The following is a 15,188-nucleotide window of genomic DNA, read 5'->3' on the forward strand; positions in this document are numbered from 1 at the left end:
TCCCTTCTATATATTCTAAAAAGCTGGGACAATTGAAAAACTAGCAAAAAAAATCTAATAAAATGGAGTAGTCCTGGGATAACCAAATAAGCTTAAAGATAATTGGCACATAGAAAATTAAGTTTGTCCTTGAAAATGTCCCTGTTTCTGACAGATGATAACCTCAAAAAAGGTACTGTGGGTGGAGTTAACAAAGGCAAATGTTGATTAAAGTTTCTGGTATAAATATTGGTGCATTTTCCCTGCAAAAAATTACCAAATGTTACACGACAAAGTATACCCTGTTTCCCCGATAATAAGACCTACCCCGAAATTAAGACCTAGTACCATTTTTGGGAATTGCTAAAATATAAGACCTACCCTGAAAATAAGACCTAGTTGTGACCATTCCCATGGCCGCTAAGGCATAAGGGGGAACTTGAATAGCCGCAGGAGAGAATCAGCGGTGCCAACAAAGCCAGCGCTAGAGGAAGCAAGGCGGCAGCGCAGGGAGCACACCCGCATAAGCCGATGTTTCCTCTATAACGCCGGCTCCTGCCACAGGCGGAGTGATACCAAATGCACTCTGCCTGTGAGGAATCTAGAGTAAAAGTGTGCTTCGCTCATTCTGGTTACCAAATTGCTCTTGGAAAGGTATGGCACCCCTGATTGCCCTGATCACCCTATTCTTAACTTTGCCATTTTGGATTATTTTATTTGGATTTACATTAACTTTGGATTGTTATACATTAAAAACAAAAATAAGACCTACCCCGAAAATAAGACCTAGTGTGTTTTTTTGAGCCAAAAAAAAATATAAGACAGTGTCTTATTTTCGGGGAAACACGGGTATGTGGTGTTGCATCAGGTGCACCAAATCACGTTCAAAGTGCTATGTAACAATTTCTATAAAATATCTGATTGTGTGTGACAAATGAATGACACACTTGTGCCAATGTTCTAATTTAAAAACAGTAAAAAAAAAAAAAAACACCATTACCAGAGTGTTGTACATATTGAAGTGAGAAAAGGTAACAGTGGCAATCAGGAATGCAGAAAGGAAAGGAGAGTGGCACGTGTATGGAAGGCCAGTGAGGTGCAGCAATGTAAGAAGAAGAGGAGAAGCAGAAAATGTAGGATGATCCCAGGAGAAGATTGTCTCAGATTTAAGAAATCTTAAACAACATGCAACTAAAATAATGAATTAGTGTGCTCCACTTTTATGAATGTGTCACAGGAAGCAATAAGAGGCCATATAGAAACTGGTACCTTTTTTGAGCAGCAGCAGTATGTTTAAATGAAAAAAAGGTTGTTTGGTCTAGTATGGCATGAGAAACAACCATGTGTTGAAGTGTAGATGTCACTGGGGTATAGGTACCCGAGGTACTAGAGCCATATAGGTACTATAGGAAGTATGTTGGAGTGCAGGTCTCACAGGTGCTTTAGATAATAGGGACTGATGGGGGGCTGGGGGCACATTGAAAAAGTCTATCTATGTATCTATCTATATTATCTATCTGTGCTATCTATACTTCACTTATCTTTTGTAATGAATTTCCATTGTGCACATGAAATCAGTGACCTGTGAAAATATAATGTATAGTGGATCTCTCTGCATTGACTATGACATATCTAATACACAGGTTGCTAATCTCTAATTCTGGTTTACCTGGAATGGTGGTTCTCCGTCAAAACCTGAAAATGAGGATGAGGCACCTCCTCCAGAACCCCTGCAAAAGGGAGAATTCATGTTCATTTAGATCTGTTTTCAATACTACTATGAACCGTCTATCTACTCCATTTAGATTTATTTTAATCTGCTGATGCACACCAACCAAGTTCAGCTGTCCACCATCTTCTCCAGTCATCATATTTTATATTTATACTCACTTGTTTCAATTTATTAAATGTCCAGCAACATCTTGCAAACAACAGTAAAAGTAAAGCGCTGGAAAATAAGGTCTGCATATTCTGCCAAAAGGATTATCACACAGTTTATAATAACTCTGAGCCCAAAATAGTAAGATTTCAAAGATTTCATTTAATAAAACTGTGTAACATTTTCGAATACAAACAGCTTCAAATATCAGCAAATATTCTAACAATATCCCGCAATATAAATAATCCAAGACATTCATTTCAAATATATGGTTATGACAGCCATGTTTTGGTCTGGAATAACTTGGCTTAGCATGAGTATAACTGGAAAACATACACATTTTTATAGGGGTCACTGCAGACTAAAATACATATAAACTCTAACTGATTGACACGTGACAAACATTTTCATAAAATACTTGTATTCATTCACTTTTCTATGTTTTGTTATGTATCAGCACTGTGGGTTGGGGGAGTTGTTAAAAAAAAAAAAAACTTGCATCCTCAGGACTCCAAACCTATAGTTGTTCCAGGAAAAAAAATGAAAAACGGAATATTCTTATAAAGCATGGTCCAATTTGCTCTAATGGGTAAAAACCTTCCTTCTAGAACCCCGGCCTAAGCAATCACATAATCCCTGATAAAATCTACAGTGCCATGGCTTAGAAGTATTAATAGTTATATTTTATTATATTTTAAGCAATCTACATAGTTGGGTAGAACTGGCTTCTGTGGAAGTTTATTTCACATCCTTACTGTAAATAAGCCTTTCTCTAGGCGGAGGTAAAAAACCCTTTTCCTCCAGGTACAAACAGTACCCCAGTTTATTAAAAGCTGCATACGCCATCTTCTGCTGGATCTTTACAGTCGCACTGCAAAGGTAAGTATTTTTACACAAGTGACTTCCATCATGGACCTTCACCCAAACTGGAGTCCTCATTTAGTCCCAATCCGCACCCGTGTAGCTTGTGAATGTGCCCAAAATCCCTTGATTTTGCGCGTGTTCATGAAACATTCCAAAAATGGGTGTCACTTGCAGTGCCATTTATTGTTAATGGCACCCCAAATGCACCAAGCAAGACCCGTGTTTTGTGTGCCGATATTGTTGCATGTAAGGCAGCCCACTGAAATGATATGGCTGCCCATTATGTGCGACAAACGTGCATAAACATGACGCACAATGTCATGCTACACAAGTGCGAATGGGGGCTTAAAGCAGGGCTTGACAAATTTGCTTTGAATTAAGGAAAAAAAATTGCTTTGAATCTAGGAGCCAGCAAAAAAGGTAAGGAGCCAGGTTTGTTTTTTGTTTTTTTAACTAACAAAGTTTTATTTTCCATGACAGTTGTAATTTTCCACTTCCAACGGTGCACCTGACTCTCCGAGAGTATGCACCCTTTTGCGGGAGACTTTTAATTATTTTTTTGGGTTATTTTTAATTTTATTCTATTTAACTTTTTTTTTTAAACTTTGTTTTACTTCATTGCCATCACATGGGGGGCTCACAAGCCCCCTATGTGATAGCACATTGATATGACAAGCTATCTTTAAGGTGGCATTAGGAGTCTATTAGACCCATAGTGTCATCTTTCCTCTTCAATAGCTTTAGGTGGGGAAGCCTGCTGTAGGCTATTTCAAATTACAATAGCCAATAGAAGGCTGGCTATTGCATCCGCCCACAGCATGAACGTCAGGAGAACGTTCTCCTTCAGATCCGCTCTTTTGGTGACTAACAGCAGGCAGTGGGCGCATACAATAGCCAGCCTGCTATTGGCTACTGCATTATTGATTAGTTGGTTGGATCCCCTAGCTCTCTCCTCCACACCAAGCGGAGGGCACAACAAGCAGTGGCGGGGGGATGGTGCAATAGCCAGCCTGCTATTGCAATTTGAAATGGCCAATAGCAGGCTGGCTATTGCACCAGCCCACTACCTGCTGTATTTACACATTCAGCTGCTGTCTGCAGAATATTTCTACTGGCAGCTGTCATTCCCTGGCTGAAGCTATTCAAGCGCCATGTGCTTACAATACAATTGTTAAAAAAAAAATTAAAATTACAAAAAGGTGGGTAAAAAGTCATTTTCGGTTTTGGCCTGACAAATTCTGCTGCGGAAGGTGCGTTGCAGTGGCAATTATTTAAATGGCACCCCAAGACGCGCCTCCCACCCACAGTGTGATTGCCCGCACTGACACGAGATACCACGATGCCATGCGTTCCAGTGCAGTGCGAGTGCAAAAAATTGTGCATGCAGTTTTATTCTGAAGTAAACTTTATGGTTGTAACACTGCATTTGTGCATTTTATTTCAAATTAACGATGGTATTTGTTTTTATCCGGTTAATCTAAAAAAAATTAATCGGCCAACTAATTAATTATGAAAATAATCATTAGTTGCAGCCCTAGCAACCTGGTGCCTGGGGTTTGTCGAACCTTGGCTTAAAGTATATAAAAAAAACAAATATTGTTTTAGTTGTTACAGAATGTGGAAGGGTCAGACCCTCTTATTTGTCCTGTTGACCACTGTCTTGTTGCATCAAGTTTTTGGAAACCCAATATTTTAGAGTTGTCACTGGATAGAGGGAGAGAGGCAATCTTCAAAAGTGGACACCAGTTATGGTGATAACTGTCTAAGTAGGGATTTCTCTTCGCTTTGTGGAGAATTTTTCTTACTTACTGCCGTGTCTCTGGAAGAGAGGGGTGAAGGGAAATCTCTGACAGGAAACCAACAGCAAAAAAAAACAAAAAACCTGGCAGGGGTCTGTACTATTTCTTTACCCAAAGCAGTACAGGGAGAGGAGAGGGAAAGTAGGTATAAGCGGGGGGTAGGCAATTAAGTGAATACAGCTACACTTTAAGATCTAAAAATAATTAGTTATCACACATTAGCGGACTGAAAAGTTAAATTCAGTTTTACCTTGTTCATCTATGGAGATGTTGCGAATAATGACTGGAGTGGAGTATGCTGGAAGCAGCAGAGGCAGGTTAGATGGTACAGCATACCCACATGGCACAGGAACGGAATAACCACTTGGCACTCGAGGACTTGTATTGCCATCTACGGACTCAGGCTCTTGAGATGTAGCAGATTCACCTTCTTGAAAGGGTGCAATGTCAATCACAGAGTAAGGGTTCACCTTTCTCGGTAGTGTGCTCAGATCATTTTCTATTGACAAATCTTGACGTAAAACATCTTCATCTGCCTGATCTAATTCTATAGCAAGAAAAAAAAAAGGAAGAAGATAAATTTAAGTTTACTCATGGAACACTGGGCTACCTTAAGCAAACATTTCCATGTAAACTCCACAAAAAAAGTGTTTATTATAGCTATAGCTTGCAGCATTTTGATCGCACCGGACCAGACTGCAGGCACAATGTGCCTTGCGATCCCGTGCGGACAATCGCATAGCGGCCGGAGGGCATGGCTATGGTGCCATTCACTTCAATGGCCCCCTCCTGCCGGCAAAAAAGTGAGCCGGCCGCAATGTGATGCAGTGCGTTCTGGCCAGAATCGGATCGCACTGCATCTGGTCTGAACCCAGACTAAAAGCTCCAGTTAATTTGCTACTTGTTATAATAGTTTGGGGTGTGTCAAGTGTCTGGACAACACAAAGGTCAGGCAGAGGCCACACATATAAGAAGAGGCAGAGAAAAGTATCTTACAAATCAACATATTTTACAGAGAGACAGTAGTTCTAATAGTGTGAAACCTTTTATTTTCTAAAGAGTAATATGAAACTGACTTACCCGGAGGATCTGGGAGTTCATCATCCAGGTCAATTAGATCACCCCCAGCCATTTGAAGGGGTTGTCTATCAGCTTCTGGAGCATCATCTCCACTATCAAACTCAAATTTTTCTCCCTCGTCTTCTTCCTCATCTTCTGCAGCAAACGTATGATTTTTTAACTCATTTTCTAAAACTATGAATAAAAAATTGAAAAAACAAAACAAAAACATAAAATCAAACAAAGGCTGAGAAAGAAATGCAACAGACGACTATAGAAAAGCAAGGATTTGAAAATTTGATAGGAATGAATGTAGGTGCACCATTACAAGCATCCATCGGTGCCTCAAACTAAAGTGATACCAATGGGTATACAGTAGGCTGTTCACAATCCAAAACACACAATAAGGGGTCTACTTATAAACAAAAATTCACAGAGCCATTTGCACTGTGAACGTTCATTCTGTGTGAAGAAATGCAAAAACAAACGTTCGTAGTATATTTTCTTTTCAGGTCGAATGCAACATTCGGTAAATACTTCACCATGGTCACTACCGTAGATGGAGCAGGGAGCATAAATATGTATTTCCTATGCTCCTCACTTCCATCTTCTGACCAAAATGCAGGATTTACCTGATATTACATATGATCTACAAAGAAAAAATACTGAGAATGTTTGTTTTTGACTATTCACACAAATCAACTTTCACAGAGATTGGCAGGGTGAATGGGTCTGCAAAACTGTTTATAAATGGGCCCCAAAGTTAAAAACAGAGAAATAACTCTAATGATTCATTCATTATATAAATGCATAGGATTTTTGTAGTCAGAGCCCACAAGGACTTCAGCATCAAAATACATACTCCCGCATACATTTGGAGCCCATTTCTAATCTCACCTAGAAGCACGTAATACTTTTCTATTGCTGAACATACACTAGACGTTCAACAGCATCTAGAAGCATTCAGTCTAGCTACATGTACATGAAGAAATACGCACGTCCAAGAACCGCTTAGCCTGGTTTTCATGCAACTAAATGCATGTAAAGATGTGGAAACGCGAGTATGATTAAAAACAGGAGGAATGATCTGGGAAGTGTAAGGACTCATGCACACGGTCCCCTATGATTGGCACAGAAAAGATTGATCTGGGAAGTATAAGCAAACATACTTCCCAAATCCATTTCTTCTGCGTTTAAATATACTTGCAATTACACGCATTTACATGCAATTCGCTGCATAAAACCAGACTAAACAGGTCCTAAATGCATATATTCCTTAATTATGTAAACACAGCTAGACTGAAGGCACCTAGATGTTGCAGAACATCTAGTGTGCATTCAGCCACATAAATTGCATGCTTACAGTTGTGTTTAGAAATTAGCTCCATTTTTAGGGATTAAAAATTATTTGACAGGGAGACTCTTAACCATCACTCTAGATCAGGGATGATCCCGTGGTGGATCTATCTCCAAATTAGGCATTTCCTGTCTCAACCTTATAGGCAATTTTGCTAGGCCACTTACTCCTCTTGAAAGAGCTTGTGATGGGGATAGCCCCTCAGGACATTTGATCTCATGCTTCTATTCCCAACTTGAGAATATCAACTCCGAGTGTATACGTAACCTATGCAGCAAATGGGAAAGAGACCTGGGTAGGCCTATTTCTGACGATATGTGGCACAACATATGTCTTAGCGCCCATAATAATTCTGTCAGTAGTCGCACACAAGAGACTAATTATAACATTCTGGTACAGGACCCCTTTGATGATCCATAGAATGTACCCTGACACACCGAGCCAGGGCGTTGCCAAAAAGAGGTGGGATCTTTCACCCATATCTTTTGGACCGGTTCATTACTTACACCCTATTGGACTCGGGTCCATTCTATTACCTCAAGTTAGGGGGATCCGAGTGTTGTCCTCCCTCGGAAAGTTCCTTCTGCTTTGTGCAGAAGATCCATCATCATGTTCTCCTAAATCTTTACAGAGACATATGATAAATGCTGCTAGAGCAATTATACCTAGACTTTGGAAAGACCCTTGCACCCCTTCCTTGTCTGAATCGATCAAACAAAAAAATAATATCTATGAAAAAGAGGAACTGATGTTTGCCAAACGAGACGCATTAGACAGATTTTCCCGTATTTGGGAATGCTGGGATCATTTAATTACGGCTCCCACATATGCCTCCCTCAAATCCAGCACTATTGACAGGGTTTAGGTCTTAAAATCTCCTTGCTTGGAACTTTGTCCCTTTGGGCTTGAGAGCTCCCTACTTGGAACTTTGACCCCATCAGGTGATGATCATGGTTAAGGGAGGTTGTTTGGTTGCCGGGGGGACCTCGTAGAACGTCTAATCTTCTTTTCGTTCTCATTTCCATACTTGCATTTTTTTTTTCCCCAATACTTTCTCCTGCCCTTCTCTTTTTTCCAGTTGCTCTTGCTAGCGTTCTTCTAGACATATAGGAATAAGCTCGATACTAACCACACTAGACGCTTCATGGGTGAGACAAATGATATTATTCGTAGTGGTCTGATTTTAATGATTTTTGTGTTCCAGCATTATTGACCTCTAGCTCTAGGGGATTGTAGTATATATGGAGCTTTTTCCCAACTCTGTTTGATACAACTCCTAATTTAATTTCTGTTCTAAACCTTCCTAATGTAATGTATGACGTTGAATTCTATTTTTTCCAATTGTATTTTGTTTTTATTTGTTTACTTTTCCACTTTTTTTTATACTTTAAAATGCTTCTTTGTAAAACCTAATAAAAACTCCTAAAAAATAAAAAATAAATAGCTCCAAACATATCTAGATGCACGCATTTTGATGCCCATGTGCAAGTGTTTATACTTCCCAGTTCAATTTCTCATGTTAAACGTAGAAGGGCCATCGGCATGAGACCTTACATGTTTGGTACCTCACGCTTCTATTTTCCAGCAATAGAAGAAGAAATGGCATTCATTATAATAGCTGGTCTGTAACTTGTTCTCTTACATGTGGAAGCTCGGCTAAGCGGGACATGCAGCATTTCTGTGCATTAGCACACATTAGGCAGGCGCCCTCAAAGAAAATGTTTAGCAGTAAAAAAATATGTGCCATGCATGTTTGTGAGTTTTAAGGAAATCTGCACTATGGAAAAATGATATCCTTGAATATTTCTCCCACATCGTGTATAATTTACAAAACAAAAAACACACAAAGACCTGCATTAAAAATAGTCACGAGGATTCGCGTCACCTCACAAGAAACTAAATGCAGCAATGTGTGTCATAAACATCAGAAAGTCAGGACCAGTGCTCAGGGGACAAGCTGATTCTGCAGGAAACTAAAACTTTTAAACATCAAGGAACATACATTAATTGCAAGTGATTTCATCAGCATTTAAAAATGGCTTAAAATCCTTTTAAATTTAATATCACTTTACCATTACCTATTTGTGTTGTTTGAGCTCATGCACACGGGTGCAAAAGACACCATTTTCAGATCAGTTTTTTTCTTTTTTAATAAGGAGAGTCAGTCTCTCTCTCTCTCTCTCTCTCTCTCTCTCTCCATAGATGTAAGTGTACGCTCCATTAAATGTGCTTTTGTCAACTTGTGGTAGCAAGGTGCAGCGTGAATACAAGTATTCTCAATACGTCAGTGTACATGAACCCTTATAATCTTTCATCTTGAATTTTGTTTATCTTTGTAAAGGGTCCTGCACATGCACAGCGTAACAAAATAATTTATAATTAGATATGTTATATGTGTGCAAGTGACCCACATTGTTCACAAACTGCTCTGACAATGAACAGACACACAGTCATTTGTAACCATCTCATGACCCTGAGAACGGAGTTGCAACTTAAAGCCACATTACGGGCAAAAAGATCATTTACACACCGCTCTGGGTGTGCAAATTATTATTAAATGTCGTGGCAAATTGTGAATTTAGCAAATTTGCACTGTGTGCATGTTAACATATGACACGGTACTTGTGCCTACAAATTATGCTTTATTTACTGTGACACAAGCGAGAGTCTAAGAGACATGAACAACCTCAGCACAATCATTTCTAAAGAATGAAAATCTTCCATTACATACTTTATTCTTTTCTGCACACAGCCTACCTTGAAGGAAAAAAAACTTCATCAATATAGTCAGTGACTACTTACCAACTAGCAACTGTTGTACAATATAGCATAAAGAGTGCAGGGATCATGAATATGTCCTATGCAGCCCAAAGTGCAATCTGCACAATGCGTATTGGAAAATTGCACAGGGTCAGAGTGCGTACTGCACATTGTACTGGATTTGCCCTGCACACTGGATTGTAGTGCACTCTGAAAAAAAAAAGTACACTGGATTGCAGTGCACACAGGAAAATCACACTGGCTCACACTAGGGATGTCTTGATACCATACTAGTATCGGTGCTGATGCAATCCATTTTCAAGAGTACTTGGAAAAAGTGCAACAGATTCCTCCATCTACTGTACACTAAACTGTGTGGCTGGAGGAATCCCCCGCTTGGATAAGCTTCAGAATCTTGCAAGTCGGCCCTGCTGACTGTCAAATTTCCGGAAAAATCTGATTGGATGCAGGCGTTGTTCAGGTGTTTTGACAGCCAGCTGGGCCGACTAGCAAGGCACTGAAGCTTGGCCCAGCGAGAGATTCCTCTATCCAAACAGTTTAGCGTAGATGGAGGAATCTGTTGTACTTTTTCCATCTGACCATAGAAAATCTGCATAAAATCTATAGGTGTATGGTCAGCTTAAAGTGACATTAAAGGATAACAGTTTTTTCCCTCCCCCTCTCCGATCCAGCGCTGACTCCTCTTTCCTTGCTGGCACTTCCTGTCCCACGGTGCCTGAATGCGGGTCCACGCTGTCCATAGACTTACCTTGCGTCTTTCCTCGTCTCCTGGCCGAAAATCTGAACTGCGCATGCGCCCATCCCAAGATCTTTTGCGGCCGCCCGAGATTTTTCGGACGGGAGCGCACGGGGAAGACACAGGTAAGTATTAACCCTTTTCAAAGCTTTTTTTAAAAATAGTTTTTGCACAAGCAGTAGATATATGCAAAAAAATGGAGGCTTTAATAACCCTTTAAGTGACCTGACATTTGATGGAAGTTGATCTACTTGGCTATATGTTCTGATCAAGTTTCTTCTATGGAAGTGCAATTTATTGATATTCAGGAAAGTTTTATCTGCTCTATTGGCTGCTCTGTTTTATTTTCATCACAAATAATGCAGAACCAATAGTCTTGCAAAATGCTGAGGGCCCATCCACAACCCAGCGTGTCGAAGGGAAGAGGAAAGTGCCAGCTGCCAAGAGAGCAAGGGATGAGGTAAGGGCATTTTAATGTTACCCTTGACAAAAACGAGCATTAACACTTGCAATGCAGGGGGGTGGGTTTATACTGCAAGGGTGGTTTGGAAAGTTTCCCCCGGAGTTCAATTTGAAGAGTTCTTGATTGTAAGTGGATGGCATATATTAATTGCAAAAGTATTGTGGAACATACCAAGAGGTGTATGAAATGCCACTTAAGAGTCCTGAAAACAAATGAATATGTAATTACTACGTATATAAAACTCCATGCCCACGCTCTTCTATATTACATAGTCTTCAAACCATCTGTCGAAATGCATTATTACCCCATAACGGGAGCACCCAGAAACATTCTGTAAATCTACCACTCTGTTTTTAGTGGATAATAAGTAGGTTGCTGTGCGTCTTATGAGAAATAATTATTGCAATGTTGCTCTCGGGAGTTAATCAAATGTTGCAGTTAATTAAATGTTCCATTTGGGCAGCTAAAAACACAATCAACCAGACCACCCACATTTTTGTATTATCGTAACATTTCACATTTAATTCTGGGTTGTTTCATCTTCTCCTTCCAAATAAGTTCCCAAAAACATGTAACTCATGATATAAAAATGTGAATGTTAAAGTGATACTAAACTCAGGAGTTAAATCTTAAAAATACATTCAAGTACCTTAACTATTAACAAAACTCTACCTTATTTGTGTATCACTCAGCTGTAGATCCTCAAATCATCTCTGAATTGGTGCTGACACGGTCCTTCCTTCTGGAGGATGGCTACTTTTATTCCCCATGGTCCCTGTGTGTGTTGAAAAGTAGTAATCGCCCCAAACTAACTCCTGTAATAGACTATAATCTCAATACAAATTAGTAAACTAAAGATTGTAGTCCATCATGGAAGTGAGCTTGGATCGATGACTACTTTACAACACACACAGTGACCATGGGGAACAGAAGTAGCCACCCTCCAGAAGGAAGGACAGTGTCAGCACCAATTCAGAGATGATTTGAGGATCTACAGCCGAGTCAAACACAAATAAGATACATTTTTGTTAATAGTTAAGGTACTTGAATGTATTTTTAACATTTAACTCTGAGTTTAGTGCCACTTTAATAAGGAAGCCATAGAATTGAACTATAAAGATTATGTCGTGATTGGGGGTTTTGGTTTGCAAATCCCATTATAGAAAGTGTGTATTTGCTCCAAGAATAAAGTAGATACAAATCCAATCACTAATACCTCCTAAAGCAGGGATAGGCAGACTCCGGCCCTCCAGCTATCCTGCAACTACAAATCTCATTAGGCATTGCAAGATTCTGACAGCCAAAGGCATGACTCCCAGAGGCAGATGCTTGATGGGATTTGTAGTTTCACCACAGCTGGAGGGCTGGAGTTTGCCTACCCCTGTCCTAAAGGCTTTGGCATATTAATGTAGTTTCAAATGTCATTTTCAAAATGTTAAATCTGCAGCTTGCATGAAAATAATACCCAATGGTCCTACTTGTAGGCAGAAGCCCCCAACAGATTGTAATTGCCGTCTCTGTCCTCACTAGGAAGATTTGTTTTCTTTATAATTCCTGGTAGCCATAGTCACAGAATGTAAGCAAGGGAAAAGCCAGAATTTTGAGTGGTCATCAGAACAGGAATAGAAGGTGAAAATCTTCTAATAGGGACACCCATTATTGTGACTATTGTCTAAGAGGGCGCTATATACTGAGAGCACCGCAGCTGGGACAGATCCCGACAATACTGCCGAGATCCACCCAGCTGGCTTATTGACAGCAGGTTCTGCCTATCTAGAGGCAGAGCCAGCTGTGCCCACCCAATCCCTGTCCGTTCCTCCAGTCAGCACTGGAGGATGGGAGAGGGGAATCCATGCAGGGAGCCGTGACTGACAGTCACCACTCACTGCAGGGAGACAATCGGGAAGTGAGTGAAGACGGAAAGCCGACATGTGACAGTTTCAATGTCATACATGGGCTCTAACTATGAGGATAAGGCCTGGTTCACACCTGGGCGTTTTACAGCACGGTCCTACACGCTGTAAAACGCTCAACATGTGAAAACCAATGATTGCCTATGAGCATGGTTCCCACCTGGGCGTTTTATAGCGCGTAGGCCATTGGTACTCCCGAGTGTGGATCGGGGTTAACAAAGCGGTAACCCCGAGCCACACTCGGGAATACAGCGTACAGGTTTTACCTTGTCCGCGATCCCCGCTCACCTCATAGTTCTCCTTTAACTTTAAAAAAAGGGTTGTTACTTCTGCCCGTCTTTCCCTCACTTCCTGTTTTGTGAAAATGGTGTCACCAAAACAAGAACTGAGAGAAATCTCAGATACGAACAGCAGTAAAACTTGGCAGGGGTTCTAATTCTTCCCCACTCCATTCCTCCCCCACTCCATCCCAAACTCTTGGCTATAGATAAACTTTAATGTAGGTAATTCAGGAGGGGTGAAATAGAGGCCTTTCTTATAAAAGTACAGTGGGGGGAATTTATCAAAACTGGAGCAGACAGAACCTGGAGCAGTTGCCTACAGTAACCAATCAGCTTCTATCTTACGTTTGTTGAGTTAGGGTTTGAAATTGAAACATGGAAGCTGACTGGTTGCCATGGCAACTGTTCCAGACTTGCCATGGGGGCAACACAAAAAAAATCACAATCATATAAAACAATGTCGTGAAGGAGAATGTGAATAAGAAAATAGGCAATGAGAACAATTAAGTCTGCTCCAGTTTTGATCAATCCCCCTCACGGTCCTTTAAAGGTGGACCTGTCCTTTAACTGGCTTGGATTCCACTCAATAAAATATGGCATGTCCTTACACTGAAACAATTATAACATTGATGTGTAATAATTCTGTAACATATTGTGAATTCCAGAACGATAAATCTAATTACAAATGGACAAAAAAGAGAATTGTGGCAGCATACCGTTAAAAAGGGACTGGAAAAAAAAGCACGGCCGGTTTTCAATCTAACTACTATAGAAGCAAACAACTGATGTGTATTTGTCAAAGATGTGTTGTGTAGCCTGCCATTTAAATAATCTTTCCTTTCTTAGAAGGCCTCAGAGGGTGTCATGCAGCAGTGACAAGGGACCTTTGATGGGAACAATTCATATTCTGTCTTCAGCCCTTTCCACCAGGCTGCCCCCTCATATCATCCTGCTCCAGCGTTTTCTCTTCTGCTCTAGTAAAATACATCACTTGTGAACAATGAGCTACCAGGCAGAGCCTAAAGTCTTATGCGGTAACCGAGTGACCGGAAAGCGCCATTAAACAACAAGCAGACATTTTACACTTCACTTACTCCAGTACAGAACTCATGAACCTAGGAGAATGGTTCATTGTAACCCCAAGAGGTCCGAGGGGGTCTCCATCGTCCTACCGTAGGTCCATAGTCAGTAGGAAGGAGGCTAGCCCTCAGGCTCCTCCAACAGCCCCAGTGACGGTTCATTCCGTCACAGATGGTATATTGAAACACCTATTAATGAGAAGACATCTAATTAAGGAACACATCATGAATGTGATTCCATTGAAGCAAATCAGTAAAAAGAAAAAAAAGTCAAAGCCTAGGCCTGAGCATTGGGCACCCCTGTTTTTCTTAGAATGAACAGTAAAAGCAGTGTCCATGGACTCGAGGGCCTTAAAGGAGAAATATTGGGAGAGTGAAATGTATTCCTGCCAATACTTTGAGCCAGCATGTGATACTGCAGCTGCCACACGCAGATCTATAGATCAAGAATTGAGTGATCACAAACCACTGATCACTCAGCTCACGGTCTTCTCCATTACGAGAGTATGGTCTTCTCTATGAAGAGAGCACCGCTCCTTGCAGGGATTCCCCCATCTCTCTGTTCCTTCAGCACTCATTGGAGGGATATACAGAGGAGGGGGAAGGAACAGCTAGCTATGGCTCTAGAGAGGCAGAGCCAGCTGCCAATCAGGCTGCGGGGTGCCGACAATATTGTCGAGATCTTTCCCAGCTGCAGCAGCCCACAATATGCTGAATTTGAGCCACAGAAGGACATTAGTAAATGTCCTACGGTGACCTAAAAGCAAACTAAAGCCCCCAAAAAAGGTTTGGCTTTAGTTCTCTTTTAAAGCCACACTCCAAGAAAAAATTATAATTTACACACTGCACTGGGTATGTAATTGATCATGATATAGTTGTGATATGTGTGGAGGGCTGCTGCTGTCTCCTGCACATAGCATCGGGCTTGCAGGCAGTGTGGGATATGACTCGAGCCGTGAAGTGCCTTGGAGAAGGAGAGGAGGGGGCAGCAATGTGGC

The 15,188-nt window shown here is 40.8% G+C and overlaps 1 protein-coding gene across 1 annotated transcript in view; it reads right to left on the minus strand.

The window, feature by feature from the left end:
• The window catches only part of ARHGEF10 (Rho guanine nucleotide exchange factor 10), a 143,890-nt gene that overhangs the window by 94,872 nt on the left and 33,830 nt on the right, over window positions 1–15,188 (minus strand). Inside the window, exons 3-5 of the mRNA XM_018575060.1 lie at window positions 5,602–5,775; window positions 4,772–5,068; window positions 1,649–1,709 (exon numbers count right to left, since the gene is read on the minus strand). Of these exons, the coding sequence (XP_018430562.1) occupies window positions 1,649–1,709; window positions 4,772–5,068; window positions 5,602–5,775 (532 nt within the window). The remainder of the gene's footprint in view (window positions 1–1,648; window positions 1,710–4,771; window positions 5,069–5,601; window positions 5,776–15,188) is intronic.

This window comes from Nanorana parkeri, unplaced genomic scaffold (assembly GCF_000935625.1).
Source record: "Nanorana parkeri isolate BGI_ZX_2015 unplaced genomic scaffold, ASM93562v1 scaffold51, whole genome shotgun sequence".
Classification (NCBI taxonomy): Eukaryota; Metazoa; Chordata; class Amphibia; order Anura; family Dicroglossidae; genus Nanorana; species Nanorana parkeri.